General features: G+C 44.6%; 1 protein-coding gene across 1 annotated transcript in view; it reads left to right on the top strand.

Annotated features, from left to right (window-relative positions):
• TMCO1 (transmembrane and coiled-coil domains 1) overlaps window positions 1-24849 on the top strand; it is a 36096-nt gene extending 11247 nt beyond the window's left edge. Inside the window, exons 4-7 of the mRNA XM_056523598.1 lie at window positions 1491-1537; window positions 2113-2180; window positions 9198-9342; window positions 24625-24849. Coding sequence (XP_056379573.1) covers window positions 1491-1537; window positions 2113-2180; window positions 9198-9342; window positions 24625-24723 — 359 coding nt within the window. The 3' untranslated portion in view covers window positions 24724-24849. The remainder of the gene's footprint in view (window positions 1-1490; window positions 1538-2112; window positions 2181-9197; window positions 9343-24624) is intronic.
• Window positions 24850-25113: the final 264 nt, after the last annotated feature.

Raw genomic sequence — 25113 nt, 5'->3', positions numbered from 1 at the left:
TTCTCTCTCTCCCCTTCCTTCCTTTCTTTCTCTCTCCCCTTCCTTCCTTTCTTTCTCTCTCTCCCCTTCCTTCCTTTCTTTCTCTCTCTCCCCTTCCTTCCTTTCTTTCTCTCTCTCCCCTTCCTTCCTTCTTTTCTCTCTCCCCTTCCTTCCTTCTTTTCTCTCTCCCCTTCCTTCCTTCTTTTCTCTCTCCCCTTCCTTCCTTCCTTTCTCTCTCCCCTTCCTTCCTCCCTTCCTTCCTTTCTCTCTCCCCTTCCTTCCTTTCTCTCTCCCCTTCCTTCCTTCCTTTCTCTCTCCCCTTCCTTTCTCTCTCCCCTTCCTTCCTTTCTCTCTCCCCTTCCTTCCTTTCTCTCTCCCCTTCCTTCCTTTCTCTCTCCCCTTCCTTCCTTTCTCTCTCCCCTTCCTTCCTTCCTTTCTCTCTCCCCTTCCTTCCTTCCTTTCTCTCTCCCCTTCCTTCCTTCCTTTCTCTCTCCCCCCTTCCTTCCTTCTTTTCTCTCTCCCCCCTTCCTTCCTTCTTTTCTCTCTCTCCCCTTCCTTCCTTCTTTTCTCTCTCCCCTTCCTTCCTTCTTTTCTCTCTCCCCTTCCTTCCTTCTTTTCTCTCTCTCCCCTTCCTTCCTTCCTTTCTCTCTCTCCCCCCCTTCCTTCCTTCTTTTCTCTCTCCCCCCTTCCTTCCTTCTTTTCTCTCTCTCCCCTTCCTTCCTTCTTTTCTCTCTCTCCCCTTCCTTCCTTCTTTTCTCTCTCCCCCCTTCTTTCCTTCTTTTCTCTCTCCCCCCTTCTTTCCTTCTTTTCTCTCTCCCCCCTTCCTTCCTTCTTTTCTCTCTCTCCCCCCTTCCTTCCTTCTTTTCTCTCTCTCCCCTTCCTTCCTTCTTTTCTCTCTCTCCCCTTCCTTCCTTCTTTTCTCTCTCTCCCCTTCCTTCCTTCCTTTCTCTCTCCATTGAAAACACAAGCACAGTCGGCCAGGCTGATAATATAGGCTGCAAAAGTGTCAAAGGGGTTATCCAGGAAATAACGTTTTTTTATACATCAACTGGCTCCAGAAAGTTAAACAGATTTGCAAATTACTTCTATTGAAAAATCGTAATCCTTTCACTATTTCTGAGCTTCTGAAGTTGAGTTGTTCTTTTCTGTCTTAAGTGCTCTCTGATGACACCTGTCTCGGGAACCACCCAGTTTAGAAACAAATCCCCATAGCAAACCTCTTCTACTCTGTGCAGTTCCTGAGACAAGCAGAGATGTCAGCAGAGAGCACGGTTGCCAGACAGAAAACAACAACTCAACTTCAGCAGCTGATAATTATTGAAAGGATTAAGATTTTTTAATAGAAGTAATTTACAAATCTGTTTAACTTTCTGGAGCCAGTTGATATATAGAAGGGAGTTTTTTTTTTCCTGGAATACCCCTTTAAATCTGTTTAGTACCAAAACTACTGTGTAGAATTGTATTTTTATAACTGTAATGGTGATAACGTATCACTTATGTCATTATTCTAGAACGTCAAGAGGAGAAGCTGAAGAATAATAATCGTGATTTGTCTATGGTATGTACAAGTAAAGTGGAGCTGTCAGTAGAGTTTATAGTATAAAGTAAAGGCATGGGTGTATATTGGACCCTGAATCTACACATGCCTCTCATTAGAGAATTGACCCCTCCAGTGCTGACATGCAAATTAGTCTTTGGAGCCTATTGGGCATCCCCCCCCCCTCAGTTGCTAGACCCCAGGACAAGTTCGGTCACTTCCCTCTGGTCACCTCTTTTACCCTGAGTGACACTCACTAGGCTGTAGTGTAAATTCCGCCTCTCCTATGAAATCTAGCAGCTGAGAACACCCAGTGGGTTCCAAATACAAAAAGCCAATTGGGGTAGAAGCCAATTTTCCTTATTTTAAAGGGGTACTCCTCTGCTCAGCGTTTGGAATGCCCGCCCCCTCCCATAGACTTGCATTGAGGGAGCGGGGCTATGATGTCACGGCACCAGCTCCAGCATTGTACCCCTTTAAGGTTAAAATTTTTTGTCCACTCCACGTCTGAGTTTACTCAGTCTTCTCATGTTGTTATATTTCCTTACACAGCTATTAATATTGTTCCTGGCTTAATAATAATTCTGTTTTATTAGGTCCGGATGAAGTCCATGTTCGCTATAGGTTTCTGCTTCACGGCTTTGATGGGCATGTTCAATTCAATGTAAGTTATGTAATGCGTTGCTACATTACATCTAGTTGCACTTCTTACATTGCTTAGTTGTCTTAGCAAACCAAAATGTCTGTCTATTTTGATTCGTTTTGTGGTTTCATTTATATTTCACATTTCTCACATAATTGCTGTAGATGGGCGAATCCTGTCTTTTTTAATCAATCAGTGCATTTTAACCCCTTTAGCAACGCAGGGCGTATATTTACGTCCTGCACATGCTCCCGTGATATAACGCGGCATATTGGGTCTGTCCCGGCGGCTAACGATAGCCAGGATCTGTGGCTAATACCAGACGTGCCCGGTATTAACCCTTCAGACGCTGCAATCAAGGTTGATTGCCGCGTCTAAAACTAACGTAAACCATTCCCGGCAGCTCAGTCGGGCTGATCGGGACCACCGCTGTTTCCTGATCAGATGTTAGGACACGAGGAAGGTCCCTACCTGCCTCCTCGTTATTCGTTCGTCTGTCTATTCACTGCTCCATGCCTGAGATCCAGGGAGGAGCAGTGGAGCACCGATAACACTAATCATTGTAATGCTATGGCATAGCATTGATCAGTGTCTGCAATAAATATCCTGCATGTTATAGTCCCCTATGGGGGCTACAACATTGCAAAAAAAAAAAGTGTGGAAAAAATTAATAAATGTGATTTAACCCCTTCCCTAATACATTTGAATCACCCCCCTTTCCCATAAAAAAAAACTATGTAAATAAAAATTAATATAAACATATGTGGTATCGACACATGCGTAAATGTCCAAACTATAAAAATATCTTGTTAATTAACCCCTTAAGGACGCAGGACGTAAATGTACGTCCTGGTGAGGTGGTACTTAACGCACCAGGACGTACATTTACGTCCTAAGCATAACCGCGGGCATCGGAGCGATGCCCGTGTCATGCGCGGCTGATCGCGGCTACTGATCGCAGACAGGGACCCGCCGGCAATGGCCGACGCCCGCGATCTCGCGGGCGTCCGCCATTAACCCCTCAGGTGCCGGGATCAATACAGATCCCGGCATCTGCGGGAGTTCGCGATTTAAATGAACGATCGGATCGCCCGCAGCGCTGCTGCGGGGATCCGATCATTCATAACGCCGCACGGAGGTCCCCTCTCCTTCCTCCGTGCGGCTCCCGGCGTCTCCTGCTCTGGTCTGTGATCGAGCAGACCAGAGCAGAAGATCACAGAGAACACTGATCTGTTCTATGTCCTATACATAGAACAGATCAGTATTAGCAATCATGGTATTGCTATGAATAGTCCCCTATGGGGACTATTCAAGTGTAAAAAAAAATGTAAAAGTAAAAGTAAAAAAAAAGTGAAAAATCCCCTCCCCCAATAAAAAAGTAAAACGTCCGTTTTTTCCTATTTTACCCCCAAAAAGCGTAAAAAACATTTTTTATAGACATATTTGGTATCGCCGCGTGCGTAAATGTCCGAACTATTAAAATAAAATGTTAATGATCCCGTACGGTGAACGGCGTGAACGAAAAAAAATAAAAAAAAGTCCAAAATTCCTACTTTTTTAATACATTTTATTTAAAAAAAAATTATAAAAAGTGTATTAAAAGTTTTTTATATGCAAATGTGGTATCAAAAAAAAGTACAGATCATGGCGCAAAAAATGAGCCCCCATACCGCCACTTATACGGAAAAATAAAAAAGTTAGAGGTCATCAAAATAAAGGGATTATAAACATACTAATTTGGTTAAAAAGTTTGTGATTTTTTTTTAAGCGCAACAATAATATAAAAGTATGTAATAATGGGTATCATTTTAATCGTATTGACCCTAAGAATAAAGAACACATGTCATTTTTACCATAAATTGTACGGCGTGAAAACAAAACCTTCCAAAATTAGCAAAATTGCGTTTTTCGTTTTAATTTCCCCACAAAAATAGTGTTTTTTGGTTGCGCCATACATTTTATGATATAATGAGTGATGTCATTACAAAGGACAACTGGTCGCGCAAAAAACAAGCCCTCATACTAGTCTGTGGATGAAAATATAAAAGAGTTATGATTTTTAGAAGGCGAGGAGGAAAAAATGAAAACGTAAAAATTTAATTGTCTGAGTCCTTAAGGCCAAAATGGGCTGAGTCCTTAAGGGGTTAAACCACACGGGCCATGGCGTACACGTAAAAAAATAGCATCTTTTTGGTCACTTTTTTATACCATAAAAAATAAAAAGTGATCAAAAAGTCCAATCAAAACAAAAATGGTACTGATAAAAATTCAGCTTTCAGGTGCTGCGGTGGGCTGGAAAAGGTGGATTAAGTCCTTTATGCAGGCTAAAGTCAGCAACTGCCGAGCCGAGAAGTTTGTGACAAATCGAATCACTGTAACTTCGCTCATCTCTAAAAACCAACATATGGGTCTGTAGATGCAAAATTGAAAGGGTTCTGATTTTTAAAAGGTAAGGAGGAAAAACAAAAGTAGAAAAATGCTCCTTCCTTAAGGGGTTAAAGTCACTTGCAGCAGCTTTTTTTTTTTTTTTTTTTTTTTATATACCTTTCAACCCTGCTTACTGCTTTATCATATTGTTAAACTCAGCAATAGAAAAAAACTATTTCTTCCAAAAACAGCACCACACCTGTCTGCAGTGTGTGTGTGTGGAAAACACTGTGTTGGAATGATCCCCAAGATGTAATACCAAACAGTGTGCCTCCAGCTGTTGCAAACCTACAACTCTTAGCATGCTGGGAGTTGTAGTTTTGCGACAGCTGGACTAACAAGTAAATGGCTTCTCGGCTTTGAACACTCCTAAAAGGTGTTGTCTGGGCTGAAGTTGCTTAAATAAAATAATCTAGTGTATGTATGTATGTGTGTAAGTGGCCAAGTTAAAGAAGTAGATGATCTACTAGTTAAAGAAATATCTAAAATGACAATGAAAGGAGAAGTTATCATTATGGGAGACTTCAATCTTCCGGATATAAACTGGAAAACCAAAATAGCTAGTTCTGCCAGATATTCTAAATTCCCTACTGGGATTATCTCTACAACAAGTGGTTGAGGAGCCAACACGGAAGGAGGCCATTTTGGATTTGGTGTTCACAAATGGGGATTTGGTATTTGATAGTGTTGGCGAAAGCTTGGGATCTAGTGATCACCAATCAGTGTGGTTTAATATAAGGACAGTGAAGGAGTGACACCACACAAAAACAAAAGTTTTAGAATTTAGAAAAACAGACTTTTCAAAAAAGAGATTAGTCATAAATGAGTCCCTATCAGACTGGAACAAATTACATGGAGTTCAGGAGAAATGGGACTACTTAAAAGACGCTTTATTGAAGGCAACAGAAAATTGCACTAGACTTGTCAGTAAAAGCAGAAAAAGGAAGAGACCACTGAGGTTCTCAGCAGAAGTGGCCAAAATCATAAAAAACAAAAAACTAGCATTTAGTTAATTATAAAACAACCCAGAGCAATGAAGATAGGGACATCTACAAGACTAGGCAGAAAGAGGCCAAGCAAGTTATAAGAATGTCTAAAGCACAGGCAGAAGAAAAACTAGCTCAGCCTGTGAAAAAAGGGGATAAGACATTCTTCAGATATATAAATGAAAAAAGGAAATTAAAACAAGAAATAACTAAATTAAAAACAGAGGAAGGAAGGTATGTAGAAGAGAATAAGGGGCTAGCCGACTGCCTTAATGAATACTTCTGTTCAGTTTTTACAGAAGAAAAAGGACCTCCATTAGAGAGGAAAACTAAGGAATCGTTTGATGCATGTGTCTTTACAGAGGAAGAGGTTCTACGTTTGCTTTCTAAAGTGAAGACAAATAAATCACAGGGGCCTGATGGGATACACCCAAAATTATTAAGAGTTTAGTGGGGAGCTAGCAAAACCGTTAACAGATTTTAACCAATCAATGGTAACAGGAGCCGTCCCGGAAGATTGGAAATTAGCAAATGTTGTGCCCATTCACAAGAAAGGTAGTAGGGAGGAATCAAGCAACTATAGGCCAGTAAGTCTGACATCAATAGTGGGGAAATTAATGGAAACCCTACTAAAGGATAGGATTGTGGAACATCTAAAATCCCATGGATTGCAAGATGAAAAACATGGGTTTACTTCAGGGAGATCATGTCAAACAAATCTTATTGATTTTTTTTGACTGGGTGACTAAAATAATGGCGGAGGGGCAGTAGACATCGCATATCTAGATTTTAGTAAGGCTTTTGATGCTGTCCCACATAGAAGACTTATCAATAAGCTGCAGTCATTGAGCCTGGACTCCCCTATTGTTGAGTGAATTAGGCAGTGGCTGAGTAACAGACAACAGAGGGTTGTAGTCAATGGAGAATATTCAGAGCAAGGTCTTGTCACCAGTGGGGACCTCAGGGATCTGTACTGGGACCAATATTGTTTAATATCTTCATTAGTGATATTACAGAAGGTCTCGATGGTTTTGGTCTTTTTGCTGATGACACAAAGATATGTAACAGGGTTGATGTTCCTGGAGGGATACGCCAAATGGAAAAGGATTTAGGCAAACTAGAAGAATGTTCAGAATTCTGGCAACCGAAATTGAATGTGGATAAGTGCAAGATAATGCACCTGGGGCGTAAAAACCCACGGGCAGAATATAGATTATTTGACACAGTCCTGACCTCAGTATCTGAGGAAAGGGATTTAGGAGAAATGATTTCAGATGACTTAAAGGTAGGAAGACAATGTAATAGAACAGCAGGAAACACTAGCAGAATGCTTGGATGTATAGGGAGAGGTATAAGCAGTAGAAAGAGAGAAGTGCTCATGCCGCTGTACAGAACACTGGTGAGACCTCACTTGGAGTATTCTGCGCAGTACTGGAGGCCGTATCTCCAGAAGGATATACGGTAGATACTCTAGAGAGAGTTCAAAGAATAGCTACTAAACTAGTACATGGATTGCAGGATAAAACTTACCAGGAAAGGTTAAAGGGCCTTGACATGTATAGCTTGGAAGAAAGAAGAGACAGAGGGGATATGATAGAGACTTTTATATACATAAAGGGAATCAACACTGTAAAGGAGGAGAGGAGATTTAAAAGAAGAAAAACTACCACAAGAGGACATAGTTTTAAATTAGAAGGGCAAAGGTTTCTGCAGTAATATCAGGAAGTATTACTTTACTGAGAGAGTAGTGGATGCATGGAATAGCCTTCCTGCAGAAGTGGTCGCTGCAAATACAGTGAAGGAGTTTAACGGGCTTTTTCCGTTTTTTCATTTTCAATTTTTCCTCCTTAACTTTAAAAAATCATAACTCTTAAAAATTTTCACCTAAAATTCTATATGATGGCTTATTTTTTGCGTCACTAATTCTACTTTGTAATGACATTAGTCATTTTACCCAAAAATCTACGGTGAAACGGGAAAAAAAATCAATGTGCGACAAAATTGATGAAAAAACACTATTTTGTAAGTTTTGGGCTTCCGTTTTTACGCAGTACATTTTTCGGCAAAAATGATACCTTACCTTTATTCTGTAGGTCCATACGGTTAAAATGATACCCTACTTATATAGGTTTGATTTTGTATCACTTCAGAAAAAAATCATGAATACATGCGGGAAAATTATACGTTTAAAATGGTAATCTTTTGACCCCTATAACTTTTTTATTTTTCTGTGTTCAGGGCGCTATCAGGGCTCATTTTTTGCGCTGTCATCTGAAGTTTTTAGCGGTACCATTTTTGTTCTGATCAGTCTTTTTGATCACTTTTTATTCACTTTTTTTGTGGTATAAAAAGTGATCAAAAATGCGCTATTTGAACGAGCGGTTTAAAAAGCGGTATATTTTTATAATTCGGACATTTCCGCACGCGGCGATACCACATATGTTTATTTTTATTATTATTCACATAATGTTTTTTTTATTCTTGGAAATGCCGGGTGATTCAAACTTTTATTAGGGGAAGGGATAATTGAAAGGGTTAATCATTTTTTACACTTTTCTTATGCAATATTATAGCTCCAATAGGGGGGGCTATAACATTGCATGTACTGATCTTTTACACTGATTGATCCATCTCCATAGGAATGGATCAATCAGTGTTTTCGGCGATTGATTGCTAAAGCCTGGATCTCAGGCTTGAAGCATTCATTCGGCGATCGGACAGCACAGGAGAAGGTAAGAAGACTTCCTCCTGTGCTACAGCTGTTCGGGATGCCGCGATTATACCGCGGCGATCCCGAACAGCTCCCTGAGCTAACCGGCAACTTTCACGTTCGTTTTTAGCCGCGTGGCTCAGCTTTGAGCGCGCGGCTAAAGGGTTAATAGCGCGCGGCACAGCGATCAGTGCCGCGCGCTATTAGAGGCGGGTCCCGACTTCACTATGACGCCGGGCCCGCCGCGATATGATGCGGGGTCACCGTGTGACCCCGCGTTATATCGCAGACCCAGGACGTACCCATACGTCCTGGGTCCTTAAGAGGTTAAACATGCATGGGATAAGCATAAGGCTATCCTTCATATAAGATAGGGCCAGGGACTACTCATAGGATTCAGATTATTGGGCAGACTAGATGGGCCAAATGGTTCTTATCTGCCGACACATTCTATGTCTGTTTCTATATAATCTCTATATCCACTTAAAATAATCAGAGAGGGAGATGTGTGAAGGTGGGTAACATGACTTCTGTTTGGGGGTAACATATGACTTCTGTTTGGGGGTAGTCGAACGCTTCTTCTCTGCAGCTATAAATGTTTAGCCAGGAAATGCGTTCTCTAAAATGACTGAATCAATTGTTGGGTAGGAAGCCTGTTCACAGCTCGCTTTCCTGTAAGCATACGACTCTACACAAGCCAATCTGCTTCACGTGTGAACATAATGTGTGTGTATTTCTTGCTTGTGTGTCTTTTATACAGTGCTGAGTTTTAGGCCCACTTTAAATATGGTTCCTGTATTCATAGTAGGGCAACAATGCAATTCACTAGGAAAAAGGCTAAACAAACTGCTATATTGTATTTCTCTTGTACCATACAATGGAGCTATTAAGTAATATAGATTATTTATTTTTCAGTTTTGATGGTCGTGTTGTGGCAAAACTTCCATTCATCCCCCTATCCTATATACAAGGGCTATCGCATAGGAACCTGCTGGGAGAGGATTATACTGACTGCTCCTTTATTTTCCTCTACATACTTTGCACTATGTCTATCCGGCAGGTAAGTAAGGTTATCTTTTGGATACTATATAGTCGGAAGGTTATTTTATCCAGTGTGTGACTCCAGGGCAGTATACAATATTTCTCGGACGCTCTTCATTGGGGGACACCAATACTGATGGGTATATGCTCTTGCCATTAGGAGGCGCTGACACTAGGAAAAAACGTGGTCTCTCTCTGAGTTCTCCAGACCTGGTCTTTTTCTTGTTTTATAGTTAGGGATGTTTAGTTATTTTTATTTTTTTCATTCCTTTTATTTTCTGTTTTCAGGTGGGGGGTTCAGGAGCATGGCGCTACCTGTTCCCTCTTCTGCGATGAAGGGGCACGGGACATAAAGTATGGACCGATAACCCCTTCTCGCCAATAGCCAGCGCCAGGGTAGTACATCTTACCCCCGCTCGCCTCACTATGACAGCCTGGCATGATGCAGCGGGGCGTTAAGCTGGCCAAAGACTCCATCAGGTGAGTATGAGAGGACATCTTCCCGGTAGGTGAGGATTCCTTCCCTCATCTCACCCCCTCTCCCTTCCCAGGCTGTGCTTAACTCCATCACATTGGCAGCAGGGGTTTGTTGCACTTAACACTTAACCCAGCGCTGCTCTGCACTGCCCAGCAATTACACTTTGCTAGCAGCCATGTTGGTTGGGCAGAGTAACGGAGCATGGCTCCGCTCCCAGTCCCCTTTCTTGTAGTGCGGGAACTAGTACCAGGGTTTTCTTTTCTTCTTTCTCCAACTGATGCCAATGCACTTCTAAAAGAAACTGAGGGGCCCTTCCTCCATGCCGGAGTGTCTCATTCCTGGGAGGGTATTAGACAATCCATTCAGATTGGTTTACGCCGCCGTCAGTCGCCTATTAAATGTACGCTGCAGCTAGAGTTCCATTAACCCAGGGTGGGCGATGTTTGTGGGTGCCGTGGCCACTGTACCAATTAGCCAGACCATGGTCTGCGTCCTTCCTCCCTCCTCAAAGAGCAAAATGACAGCTCACCGCCTCTCAGCTACACCTGTGCACAGGCCTGGTTAGCAGCGTCTCCAACCACGTGGGTATATACAGGAAGGAACGGTCCAGCCCAGGATTGCAGGTAAAAGCAGATAGTCTTTATTGGGTCATATACAGACGGAACAGTAGACAGCCGACTCGTTTCGAACCTACACTTGGTCCTTAGTCATGGCATACAGACATAATAAAAAGACATGCACTTTATATAAAATAAGGTCATGTGACACTTCAACAATCAAATGAGAAGAAACCTGGAAAAGCTGGAGTGGAATCTAAAACCTGTACTGGATACAAGGAATAATACAATTTGGAGAAAAAAGTGCAATTATATGCACCATATCCTCAGAGTGCAAAAAACAGTAAGCATGATATAGGTATGTGCATATAAGGAAAATACACGCATACATATATGGAGCAAAATGTCATACCTTAACTCAATATATTAAAGACACAAAGTAAAATTACTAAGCCCACTATATTTGCCTTCCGCCCTCCTCCACTCACAGTTCACATGTCTGCCACATCCGTGGCTAGGACTTCCGTTACCCCCACTACTCGTGCGAGGTTTCCGGAGGAGTAATCCTGCATGTGCACGGACTCCATTCCAATGTGCTAGACAGTGTCATGGTCTACAGCATACACAATAGACCCTACACCAGTAAGCCAGACGGTGATCTGCGTGGTCTCTTGCATATACGGTGGACACAGGGCTGGAGTTTTCCCTATACCAGTAAGCCAGACAGTGATCTGCGTGGTCTCTTGCATATATGGTGGACACAGGGCTGGAGTTTTCCCTATACCAGTAAGCCAGACAGTGGTCTGCTTGGTTCCTCAACTGCTGGTCTCCCACCATGAGGCTGTTGCGTACAGGGCTGGAATTTCCCGGAACTCGCTGCTAATGTGATGGGTCTAGTGGGGTGTCCTAACATGTGCACTGGACCCTGTGCCCGTTGGCTAGCCTTTGGTGTGCATGGTTTCCTACACCGATACTCCACCCATCGTTTCTGCCGCACTCACGGCTGCAGTTCAGGGCCCCACCTTCAGATGAGGTGCCTGCAGGAGTGGACCTGAATGTTCACAGGACCCTTTACCAGTCGTCCAGACTGTGGCCTGCATGGTTTACTACTCCACTGGGTCACCTACCATATTCCTGTCGATCCCATAGTGGGAGTTCTAGTACCCAGTTGTCTGCATGGGGTCCGACACTGCAGCTCCTCCGGTTCGGGTATCCCACGGTTGTTGTGAGGTGTTTGGATGAGTGTCCTTATGTGGTTCAGGACTTCCTATTCCAGTACACCAGACGGTCGTCAGCACGGCTTCCTAATTTCCAGGTCACCTATCCCATACTTGCCGCTCCTGCGGCTGAAGTCCGGTAGACTTTCGGTGTGCGGTCCTAAAACAGGAACTCTGTATGTTAATCGTCCCTTATTCCAATAAGCCAGACTGTCTGAATGGTTTCCCGCACCACGTGCATCCTACATCAGTTACCTGTGCCTGCAGTTCTGGTGCTTTCTGTGACATACTGTCTGTAGCACTGTTAGGGGTAGGCTGGGAGTGTTTTCTGCAGGCTTGTTAGACCTTCGCAGAAACAGCTGCAGTCATTGTTCTTCTTTCACAGGTGGCGTAATGTTGGTCTGCTCCCAGCATCGTTCTTGCTCACCGGTAGGTGCTCCGTCTATTTTCACTACTGCCGGCCACCTGCTCTATGCCTGCTGCTTGCATGGCAGTAGTCCTGATTCCCCACTACAATCGTGCGGTATCTCTCTGGTTCCCACATATGGTGTGGACACTCTGCACGTATGGCGCCCACCTTCCCCCTTTTCAGGGGGCATACTTGGGCTTGCATGTGGTCTCATTTCCGCACTTCTTCTGCGGCTGAGCACCTCTGTTCTGGAATGGGGCCTGTAAGGCGACAAGGTTTGTTCAGCCGCCCCTCATGCCTTCCGACAAGGGTCAGGATTGCTCTGTGGATATGGCTTGTGGTTTATGTTCGGAGGGTCCAAAGGTTTCTTCCCTTTTGGGGATGTACCTCCTACATCTTTATTATAATCCGTACGTTCCTTTCTTGCATGTGTAGTCACATCTTTATCCACCGCGAGTTTCCCGGGTCCACATCCCTACGAGGACTCAGATGGTTGACCATACCTCTGTATGTTGTCGCAGAGTTTCTAGGGTTACTGTAGTCACCCGGATGTGCACCCTTTACCATGGGGCGGTGTTTAGCATGCTCGTAACCTGGCGTAACCTTGATATTCCCTCTTCTGCTGGGTGTGCACCAATCTTATGGCTTGGCACGGACTGTGCCAGAGTTCACCATGACTACCTATTTCTCTCCCCACTGTGAAACTGGCCATATAAAGACATTTCTCTTCCACCCCCCCCCCCCGTTCCCTGTTCTGCTATGAGCAATCAGGGGGTTGTTGGGCCAGCTATGTTAGTGTTCTCAGCCTACTATTGCAGTCTGGCACTTTTCCTATTTTTTTTGGCGACCTTTCGGCTGCTTCAGCGACCATGGCACTCTCCCCTGCTGGGGGAGTTTTTACGGCATGTATGTTTCGGCTATAGCCGGCCTGGTCTCCATCTGTTGTATTGTTCCTGCCTTTGTCAGCTTGGCTCCCTCAGTCTCCGTTCCTGTCCTGACAGGATGTTGTTTTGGATTCCTCTTCCTGTCTGTTTGGGCCGATGGGTCCAATGCTTGTTTCTCCTTTCTGGCATACTCTTCTCACGGCGTTTAGGTCTTTGTCCGGCCGGTCTACTTCCCTTCTCCTCCTTCAGGGTCCCTGTACTCTTGGGATGGAGAGCTTTCTGGTCAGTCTGATTGCACCAGTCTAGCCAAGTTGACCTTGGCTGTGGTTCACTGTTTTCTCTTTTTGCAGCTGTTCGGGCTTGGAGTCAAGAGTCCACTCTTCCTTCGGGGTACTCGCAGTGTTCCCTGAGGCAGCAATTCTGGACCCACCAGTGTGTTGGTCCGGGTTGTCGTTCAAATCCGTCCTGTTCTCTTGGGACGGTTTTGTCTGTTTCTTTTTTTCCCGGGGGCTTCTGGTCTCCGCTTTCCTTGTTAATCTCCCTTGTGATCTCTCTCCATGTTCTCTTCCATCGGTTGCTTTTCTGACTGGGGTTCCCTTGTCGCTCCCCTTTTCCATGTGTTTATCAGCCAGGCTAAGCCTCTATGGTTCTGTAGTGGCCTTCCAGATGGTTACGGCCCATCGGGCCTCCGAGACCACTTCTTCCTGTCTCTCTGCGGCCTATTGGTCTCCGGTCTTTGCTACAGCCGGTGTCTCTTTTGGCTTCCACGGCCATCTACATGGGTGGTGGAGCTTCCAGACGCTCTGTTTCCTGGCCCAGTTTGTCTCTTGGCCGAGGGTCTCTCCAGCAAGCCTTGCAGGTGGACAGGGTTCGGTCTTAGGACTGCGTCCCCTTCTCTGGCGGTTATTAATTTCCACTGCAGGGACTGCTTTTGAACGTCCAAGAAAAGGAGATTTTTTTTTTGTGCTCACTGTAAAATCTTTCTCGTAGCCTCGCACCCACCGATATCTTCGTGTTCTTTTTTTTTTTTATCCGGGATACCCTCTAGGGTCCTTTTCAGGCATCTTTCTTGTTGGCTTCTCCTACTGCTTTGTGACACAACTGAGTTTCTCATGACAGGTGGGCGGGTATATCCTGCCAGGGAGGAGCCATATACCCATCAGTATAGGGTGTCCCCCCCCCCCACCCCAATGAAGGCTACGAGAGATTTTACGGTGGGTACAAAAAATCTCCTTTTTCCTCTCTACGTGTATGTGTGTATATGTACAGTGTAAAACTGAATAAGGTTTTATTTAATGATACAGCAACGAGTCAAAACCTCACTGTTCAGATTATGATGGAGTAAAAGCTTTTTCAGTGTTTTCACTTATATTGGCCACTTCTCATTTCTGTTTTAGTAATAAATGCATCCATTTGCTGTCTTGTAAGTTTTCACTAATAAAATGGTCACCACCACAAAGCAGGATAACATACACAGGCATCCATGCTACATCTGCAATACAAACACACAAGCTGCAGCAGCACTCTGCACATGCTAAAACGTGCACACTTGAATATACAGAATATTTTGCACTGCATTTAATGCCATATATTCACTCGTCTGTTTGCAGTGCTGCTGCATTTTTTTTAAATTTTTTTATAACTTTCAATCTGGCTTTGTCCAGGCCTGTTAGGAAGCCTGTAACACCCGTATACTACCTTTGATTACTTGCACATCCTTCTCAGATTTCTCAGCGACACTTTCCCCTGCAGCTAAGGATGCTACATCTGTTGTCTTGTTCCCTTCTCGGGGAAGCACGCAAATCCTGTATCCGAGCTTGTGACTTTTCCTGTGTATAGAGGCCCAGACTGTGGGAATACAAACTTAGGTGTGGTGTATTAATGCCTCTTATCCTGTGTTATTTTTAGATATTGGCTGTATGTACACAACTTTTTACATTTCTTTAAAGGGGTTCTCCGGCCCCAAGACATCTTATTCCTATCCAAAGGAAAGGGGATAAGATGTCTGATCGCGGGGGTCCCGCCGCTGGGGACCCCCGCAATCTAGCATGCTGCACCCACCTGTAAACACTGCAGGAAGCGCTGGAGGCTCTGTGTTATGCCTCCCGACCACGGGGACGGAGTATCGCGACGTCACGCCCCGCCCCCCTCAATGCAAGTTTGGGAGGGACTGTGACGGCCGTCACACATGTCTAATGGGAACTTTAACCCCTTCACGCAATAAATGATTTAGGTACATCCCGTCAGCATGAAGTGTGTATGAAGCTGCTTTTAGCAGCTGCTATTAGTAACCATCCAGGGTGATCTCCGTCTACCACCTGTTTTGGCAAAATTAAACCACAAGTATTGCTGAATAGAAGGTGTTATTGTGCAATGAACGCTGCCTTTAGTATCTTAAGGTGCTGTATTATATTCTGGTTAAACTCTTTATTCATTTTGCAAATTAGCTCTTTATTGCACTTGAGATGGGACTGTATCTCTAGGAGCAGCTCTATACCTGCCCAGACTCTTCCCTCTAGGTCAAACGTGACTAGGAGGGGTCCGGGTGGGTGCTGCTTATAGAACAGTCAAGCCCTGGCAAGTTTACTGGCTAATGACACCGCACATCAAGATACTAAAGGTAGCGTTTATTACAGGGTAACGCAATACCAAAACTAGTGGTGGACTCCCTTTAACTAAGATGCTGCGGTCAAAACTGAGTGGCATTTAACTAGTCAGATGCTGGGAGATTGGTATAAGGGTCAGATTAGCTCCAAATGACAAGACATGGCAGTCCAGGGACTGTACTAGGCCTCGGTGACTGCTGTGATAGATTTACAGTTACAGAACAACCCTTTAATTTATTAATACAGTGCAATGGCATTTCATTGATTTGGATGAGTAACCGAATGATAACTCATTCAAGTCTCCCAAGGGGGGGGGGGGGGGGGGGTTGTATTAAAAAATTTTTTTTTAAATCACCACCAAATTAACCAAAAATTAAAATCCATACTGTTGTTATTGCCACATGCAAAATTGTCTGAACTGTTTAAAATATTACTTTTATTGATCTTCCATGGTGAATGGTGTAAATGAAAGAAAAATACAAAATGGCAGAATTGCTACCGTATATACTCGAGTATAAGCCGACCCGAGTATAAGCCGAGACCCCTAATTTCAACCCAAAATCCCAGGAAAAGTTATTGACTCGAGTATAAGCCTAGGGTGGGAAATACCTCATCCCCCCCCCGTCATCATCCAGACCCGTCATTAACATCCTCATCATCATCCCCTTGTCATCATCCCACACATCCCCCCTTCATCATCCCCTTATCATCCCACACATCCCCCCTTCATCATCCCCTTATCATCCCACACATCCCCCCTTCATCATCCCCTTGTCATCCCACACATCCCCCCTTCATCATCCCCTTGTCATCATCCCACACATCCCCCCTTCATCATCCCCTTATCATCCCACACATCCCCCCTTCATCATCCCCTTATCATCCCCACACCCCCCCCCTTCATCATCCTCTTCTCATCATTCGCCCTCAGTGGTCTTCAACCTGCGGACCTCCAGAGGTTTCAAAACTACAACTCCCAGCAAGCCCGGGCAGCCATCGGCTGTCCGGGCTTGCTGGGAGTTGTAGTTTTGAAACCTCCGGAGGTCCGCAGGTTGAAGACCACTGCGGCCTTCAACATCATCCAGCCCCCTCTCACCCCCCTTTAGTTCTGTACAGTACTCACCTCCGCTCGGCGCTGGTCCGGTCCTGCAGGGCTGTCCGGAGAGGAGGTGGTCCGGTGGGGAGGTGGTCCGGGCTGCTATCTTCACCGGGGGCGCCTCTTCTCCGCGCTTCCGGCCCGGAATAGAGCCGTTGCCTTGACAATGACGCAGAATTACGTTGGCAATGAACGCACCTCTGCGTCGTTGTCACGGCAACGTGACTATTCTGAGGCCGGGCCCGAAGCGCTTAGAAGAGGCCTCCCCGGTGAAGATAGCAGCCCGGAACCAGTATCCCACCGGACCACCTCCTCACCGGACAGCCCTGCAGGACCGGACCAGCGCCGAGCGGAGGTGAGTACTCAGAACTAAAGGGGGTGAGAGGGGGCTGGATGATGTTGAAGGCCGCAGTGGTCTTCAACCTGCGGACCTCCGGAGGTTTCAAAACTACAACTCCCAGCAAGCCCGGACAGCCGATGGCTGCCCGGGCTTGCTGGGAGTTGTAGTTTTGAAACCTCTGGAGGTCCGCAGGTTGAAGACCACTGCGGGTGGGGGAGTTCACTCGAGTATAAGCCGAGGGGGGTGTTTTCAGCACGAAAAATCGTGCTGAAAAACTCGGCCTATACTCGAGTATATACGGTAACTTTTGGTCATCTCACATCCCAGAAGTAAAATGGCTTAAACTATCCATAAAGTCTGATATACACCATAATTGTACTGATAAAAATTACAGATCACTACACAAAAAATTAGACCTCAAACCACTCCATAGACAAGGTCAGATAAGGGCTTTTTTTTTTTTTTTTTTTTGTCATTCCAAAATAAAATTGGTCCCACAAATAGCAAGCCCTAATATGTCTCTGTAGAAGGGGGAAACATCACGTTATGGCTCCTATGAGCTGAGGAGATAAAACGAGAATTGGACCGAGAATTGGACCAGTTGTTAAAGTAGTAGTGTAGTGAAAGAACTTATTCTCTATCCAAAGGATAAAGGGAAAAGTTATAGATTGTGCGGGGTCCGAGTGCTGGGACCCCTGCGATCTCCTGAACGGGGCCCCGGCAGTCTGCTGGAAGTGGGCGTGCCTACCCCTACATGGAGGGGGCGTGTCGGCCCCGGCTTTCTGCGAGGGTTAAGCTGGTCGCTTCCGGCACACTGCCTTGGCCCTGTTCAGGAGATTGCGGTGGGTCCCAGCAGTCGGACCCCCCGCGATCTAGAACTTATTCCCTAGAGCACCAATATCGCTGCTCCTGTCCTGTCTTCTTCCTGGTTGCCAGTGGTGTTCATTTCACACTGCGGCTCAGATAATCGCCAACTGCGTCAATTACCTGCCTCATCCGGCGATAGGCTGAGCGGCAGCTCTCTGTATATGAGTGCAGTTTAAGTGCACTTAAAGGAAACATGTCAACACATTTTACTATATATGGATATATAGATTTTCCCCACCATCCCTGAGAGACGTTCCTGCCAGCAGCTTTGAAGTTTGAAAGGTGTCCCTCACCACCATAAGCCATTCCTCCGGGCAGGAGTCATCCTTTTCTAGTCCTGTCTGCTCAGGCTGCAATTACACCCCTCCCTATGATTGACAACCTGAGCAGATGGGACTAGATGACTCCTGCCTACGGGGCTGACGGGGGGACACCTTTTTAAACTTCATATCTTCACCATCGCTTTTACTATTTATTACCTACGTGTGTTATATGGTAAAAGCAGGTTCTCTTTAAAGCAACTGACTTATAGGCTAAGTTCACACTATAAAAAAAAAAAAATGTTGCCCCTTAATGAAGAAAATGTGCACTACCTTAGCATTAGTGTTAAAATGCCTTTCTAACACTACTGCCTTTATAACAACTGATAACACTATAGGAAAAAATGACATGGTCTCACATCCACAACATGCACTTCTCAGCAACATTTATAAAACTAACAGATCGTTATTGTACTTTATGATCATGAAATGCAAGCCCACTAGCCACGTCATGGCCACCTGTAAGTAGCGGGTCCCTAACATCCCTAGCATAAAATGGCGCAGCAACCACCACTGCTCCCACAGGGAGGAACGACCCACTGGCAGAGCAGCCCCAATGCCTCTCAAACCAGTCCCAGGGCCGCACCTCCCCACAGAAACTGCACCGTGGCAGCAATGGACGCCACACAGCACCGCACAGTGTGAACAGATGTAAAAAGCTCACTCACCATGTACTCCCAGCCAGAGACTGGGAGGCTGCCTGAAAGGAATAGGGCCCTAATGCAGCTTCCTGCTAATTTATTTAGGCCTGGGCTGAGGGTCGTTCCCCCCCCCCCCCCCCCCCCCACATATGTTGTCACTGGTGTTGGGGCAGTGGTGGTCGGTTGGGGCGGTGGTGGTTGCTGCTCAGTGCTGATCCATTTTATGCTAGGGATGTTAAAGGGGTACTCCGGTGAAAACCTTTTTTCTTTTAAATCAACTGGTGGCAGGAAGTTAAACATATTTGTAAATTACTTCTATTAAAAAATCTTAATCCTTCCAGTACTTATTAGCTGCTGAATGCTAGAGAGGAAATTCCTTTCTTTTTGGAACACTGATGACATCATGAGCACAGTGCTCTCTGCTGATATCTGTCTATTTTAGCGACCATGCATAGCAGATGTATGCTAAGGGCAGCATGGTGGCTCAGTGGTTAGCACTGCTGCCTTGCAGTGCTGGGGACTTGGGTTCAAATCCCACTAAGGACAACAATAAATAAAGCATTATTATTATTATAATAACGTCAGCAGAGAGCACTGTGGTCGTGATGTAATCAGAGAGCATTCCAAAAAGAAAAGAATTTCCTCTGTAGTATTCAGCAGCTAATAAGTACAGGAAGGATTAAGATTTTTTAACAGAAGTAATTTACAAATATGTTTAACTTTCTGCCACCAGTTGATTTAAAAGAAAAAAGGTTTTCACCGGAGTACCCCTTTAACCCCTTCATGACCCAGCCCATTTTCACCTTCATGACCTGGGCATTTTTTGAAAATCTGACCACTGTCACTTTAAACATTAATAACTCTGGAATGCTTTTACTTATCATTCTGATTCCGAGATTGTTTTTTCGTGACATATTCTACTTTATGTTATTGGTAAAATTTCACTGATATTTGTATCCTTTCTTGGTAAAAAATCTAAAAATGTCATGAAAATTTTGAAAATTTAGCATTTTTCTAACTTTGAAAGTCTCTGCTTGAAAGGAAAATGGATATTCCAAATAAATTACATATTGATTCACATATACAATATGTCTACTTTGTGTTTGCATAAAAAAAATTGACAAGTTTTTACTTTTGGAAGACACCAGAGGGCTTCAAAGTTCCGCAGCAATTTTCCAATTTTTCTCAAGATTTTCAAAATCGTAATTTTTCAGGGCCCAGTTCAGGTTGGAAGTGGATTTTAAGGGTCTTCATATTAGAAATACCCCATAAATGACCCCATTATAAAAACTGCACCCCCCAAAGTATTCAAAATGACATTCAGTAAGTGTTTTAACCCTTTAGGTGTTTCACAGGAATAGCAGCAAAGTGAAGGAGAAAATTATAAATCTTCATTTTTTACACTCGCATTTTCTTGTAGACCCAATTTTTTAATTTTTACAAGGGGTAAAAGGAGAGAAATCACCCTAAAATTTGTAACCCAATTTCTCTCGAGTAAGGAAATACCTCATATGCGTATTTAAAGTGTTCGGCGGGCGCAGTAGAGGGCTCAGAAGGGAAGGAGCGACAATGGGATTTTGGAGAGTGAGTTTTTCTGAAAGGGTTTTTGGGGGGCATGTCCCATTTAGGAAGCCCCTATGGTGCCAGAACAGTAGACCCCCCCCACATGTGACCCCATTTTGGAAACTACACCCCTCATGGAATTTAATAAGGGGTGCAGTGAGCATTTACACCCCACTGGCGTTTGACAGATATTTGAAACAGTTGACTGTGCAAATCAAAAATTTTATTTTTCATTTTCACAGACCACTGTTCCAAAAATCTGTCATACACCAGTGGGGTGTAAATGCTCACTGCACCCCTTATTACATTCCGTGAGGGGTGTAGTTTCCAAAATGGGGTCACATATGGATATTTATTGTTTTGCGTTTGTCAGAACTGCTGTAACAATCAGCCACCCCTGTGCAAATCACCTCAAATGTACATGGCGCACTCTCCCTTCTGGGCCTTGTTGTGCGCCCCCAGAGCACTTTGCGCCCACATATGGGGTATCTCCGTACTCAGGAGAAATTGCGTTACAAATTTAGAGGGTCTTTTTTCCCTTTTACCTCTTGTGAAAATGAAAAGTATAGGGCAACACCAGCATGTCAGTGTAAAAAATTTATTTTTTTACACTAACATGCTGGTGTAGACCCCAACTTCACCTTTTCATAAGGGGTTAAAGAAGAAAAAGCCCCCCAAAATTTGTAAGGCAATTTCTCCCGAGTACGGCGATACCCCATATGTGTCCCAAAACTGTTGCCCTGAAATACGACAGGGCTCCAAAGTGAGAGAGCGCCATGCGCATTTGAGGCCTGAATTAGGGATTTGAATAGGGGTGGACATAGGGGTATTCTATGCCAATGATTTCCAAACAGGGTGCCTCCAGCTGTTGCAAAACTCCCAGCATGCCTGGACAGTCAATGGCTGTCCGGCAATACTGGGAGTTATTATTTTGCAACAGCTGGAGGCTCCGTATTGGAAACAGTAGCGTACCAGACGTTTTTCATTTTTTGGGGAGGGGGGGCTGTGTAGGGGTATGTGTATATGTAGTGTTTTTTACTTTTTATTTTAGGTTAGTGTTAGTGTAGTGTAGTGTTTTTAGGGTACAGTCACATGGGCAGAGGTTCACAGCAAGTTTGCCACTGGAAGTTTGAGCTGCAGCGCAAAATTTGCGCCATCTCAAACTTGCAGCACTCACTGTAAACCTCCGCCCATGTGAGTGTACCCTGTACATTCACATTGGGGGGAGGGGGCAAACATCCAGCTGTTGCAAACTCCGAGCATGCCCTTTGGCTGTCCGTGCATGGCGGGAGTTGTAGTTTTGCAACAGCTGGAGGAACACTGGTTTGGAAACACTAAGTTAAGTAATAAACTTTCAAGTGTTTTGCAACCAAACTTAGTGTTTCCAAACCAGTGTGCCTCCAGCTGTTGCAAAACTACAACTCCCAGCATGCATGGTCTGTCAGTGCATGCTGGGAGTTATAGTTTTGCAACAATTGAAACAGCTGGAGGCACTGAGGTAGGAAACGGACAATGTTTCCCAACTAGTGTGCCTCCAGTTGTTGCAAAACTACAACTCCCAGCATGCCCAGACTGCCCAGGCATGCTGGAAGTTGTAGTTCGGCAATATCTGAAGGATCAGATGTTGCCGAACTACAACTTCCAGCATGCTTGGGCAGTCTGGGCATGCTGGGAGTTGTAGTTTTGCAACATCTGGAGGTCCACAGTTTGGAGACCACTGTATAATGGTCTCCAATCTGTGCTCTTCCAGATGTTAGAGAACTACAACTCCCAGCATGCCTGGACAGACTGAGCATGCTGAGATTTGTAGTTTTGCAACATCTGGAAGAGCACAGATCGGAGACCATTATACAGTGGTCTCCAAACTGTGGGCCTCCAGATGTTGCAAAACTACAACTCCCAGCATGCCCAGAAAGCCAAAGGCTGTCTGGGCATGCTGGGAGTTGCAGTTTTGAAACTCTCAGAGGCAGCAGTGAGATCGCTTTACGGCGATCTCACTGCTGCCAATGAAGATGCCGCCCTGCTGCCGGAAACTCACCTCCGGGACGCAGCGCCGCCGGGACCGCTCGGGACACCGCTCGGACGGGTAAGTAACGCCGGGGGACGGGTCAGGGACACTTAGCAGAGCGGTGTGTGTCCTGATCCCCGTGATCGGAACTCACACACCGCGCTGCTAAGTATTTTCATAGCGAAACGCTGCTATCAGCTAGTCAGATTTGACCAGCTGATAGCAGCGATCGCTGGGGGGGGTGGGGGATGAAACCCCCCGTAGTCGCACGGTAAGATGGCTGGCTATCAGTGATAGCCACCATCTTTCCGGGCGCTGCGGGATGCCGCGAGTAGCGGCAGTAATGTTCATGACGTACCTGTATGTCATGGGTCGGGAACACCTTGCCACCCATGACGTACAGGTATGTCATAGGTCGGGAAGGGGTTAAGGACCCACTACTTACAGGTGGCCGTGACGTGGCTAGTGGACTTGCATTTCATGATCATAAAGTACAATAACGACCTGTTAGTTTAATAAATGTTGCAGAGAAGCCATAGATCAAGGTGTATGTTGTGGATGTGCGACCGGTTTTTCTCTAGTTGAATAAATACTATATAGAGCAAATATCAGTGCTGATTAAGATAAGTTATTTCTCAATAAATAAGTTTTAATCAGCGTCGATATTATTTGTTATATATATAGTGCTATCAGTTGTTATGACATTTGGGGAATCCTATTTTAACACATCAGGCAGCGATAAGAACCTATTCTTGGCCACACACTAGAAGCGCTGGTATTAATAGTTCCTTTTTGTCTTTTCTAATGCCCAGCTTAAATACTTACGTCTGCTGACCCTTTAGCTATATAGGCACCATCCCCATTTAAAGCTGGATGTTCGTTTAAGATGGTTGTCAGGTTAACAAAGGTTTGGCCTTCAGCCCTCTCGGTTGCTCCCCTTCACATGCGAGCTTAGACAAGGATGCACGTGTTCTCTATGGGGAGATGAGCGGTCACCATACGCCTGACAGCCGCTTTTCTTCCCAAAAAAAAAAAAAAAAAGAATTGGTCAGTTTAAGTCAAACACGGCGATCTGCTGTTGTGAAGCCCCCCATCACATCAGAATTGTCAGGGTCATGTGACACACATTTAAAGGGGTACTCCGCTGCTCAGCGTTTGGAACAAACTGTAACGCTGGAGCCAGCTCGTGACATCATAACCCTGCCCCCTCGTGACTTTACGCCCCGCCCCCTCAATGCAAGTCTATGGGAGGGGGCGTGACGACTGTCACGCCCCCTCCCATAGACTTGCATTGAGGGGGCTGATTTCATGTAGCAGAAAATATATATAATCTTAACATTTCAGGAATATACTGTTATACTCTGGCTGTAATGTTTTAATACATCTTTTTATGGAAGAAGCATTTTTCCTTGTTTCCTTGTTTTAAAGTGTACCCCTCAGATCCAACCCAAAAAAATTTTTTTTTAATATATCACTCAGTACCTAATCCTGACCATGTACATCTAATTTTTGTGTCTAGCACCTTTATTTTTTTTTTTTTATTACACTTTTAATTTAGCTCACTAGTCTGAATTCCTCTCAAAGGCAGGGGGCGTGGCCTCACTGTGCAGGTCTCCGCCCCCTCCCTCAGTTTGCTGTCTGCTCACATCTCTCCTAGCATTAGCAAAACTACAACTCCCAGCCTGTCCTCACTGACAGTAGCGGAACACAAGCTGACAGTGGGAGGATTTTTCTTCCAGCTGTGAGCCCTGCGCTCACAGCTGTCAATCAATGAAGTGTGTCCAAGACGTAGGTGATGACGCATGGACACAACAGGACTAGTATGTGTCCAAGCTGGCGGGGGGGGGGGGGGGGCAGTTCTTTGACTGGCTTTTTTTAGTATGAAATACTGATTTTTCTAATGAAAGCAATTACAAAACCTATTGGTTATACATGCTTTACAACATATCAGACGTTTTTATTAGAGATGAGCGAATTTACAATAAATTCGATTCGTCACGAACTTCTCGGCTCGGCAGTTGATGACTTTTCCTGCATAAATTAGTTCAGCTTTCAGGTGCTCCCGTGGGCTGGAAAAGGTGGATACAGTCCTAGGAGACTCTTTCCTAGGACTGTATCCACCTTTTCCAGCCCACCGGAGCACCGGAAAGCTGAACTAATTTATGCAGGATAAGTTATCAACTGCAGAGCCGAGAAGTTCGTGACGAATCGAATTTACTGTAAATTTGCTCCTCTCTAGTTTTTCTATTGGACAGTGCCCATTTAAGTAAATTATAATAAAAGTAACATTGTGTAAATTTTATGTTTGTCTACAGAACATCCAGAAGATGCTGGGACTTGCCCCTTCCCGGGCTGCTACCAAGCAGGCCGGAGGATTCTTGGGACCCCCTCCACAAGCCGGAAAGTTCTCCTAGTGGATCTGCAAGTCATTAAATGGACAATCGCTCCCGCACACCCGTGTGTAAAAGCCATCGACTTCACTTTTCAACCGATTTCTAAACTCGCACACACTTTTTTTTTTTTTTTTTTTTTATTTTTTTTTTACTGAAACACTGAACAAATTTTTTACAAAAATTGTCATTTATTTAAAAGAAAAAAAAAAGTATTTAATGTCAGGAAAAACACTGGTTAATATAAAGAATCAATAGCCAGAAAAAGTGTTCAGGGATATTTTAGTTAGTAAATTGTATTTCTCAATGACAAATTATGGTAGATTTCCTGTAGTACAATGGAGAATCAGAAGTAAGTTTTGCTCATGGGCGGCAGATCAATGATAACGTATAGCAGATGTTTGTCATCCAATT

The sequence above is a fragment of the Hyla sarda genome, chromosome 6 (genome assembly GCF_029499605.1).
Source record: "Hyla sarda isolate aHylSar1 chromosome 6, aHylSar1.hap1, whole genome shotgun sequence".
NCBI classification, from domain to species: Eukaryota; Metazoa; Chordata; class Amphibia; order Anura; family Hylidae; genus Hyla; species Hyla sarda.
The sequence above is the reverse complement of the archived record's forward strand: the minus strand, read 5'-3'. Positions and strand labels throughout refer to the sequence as shown.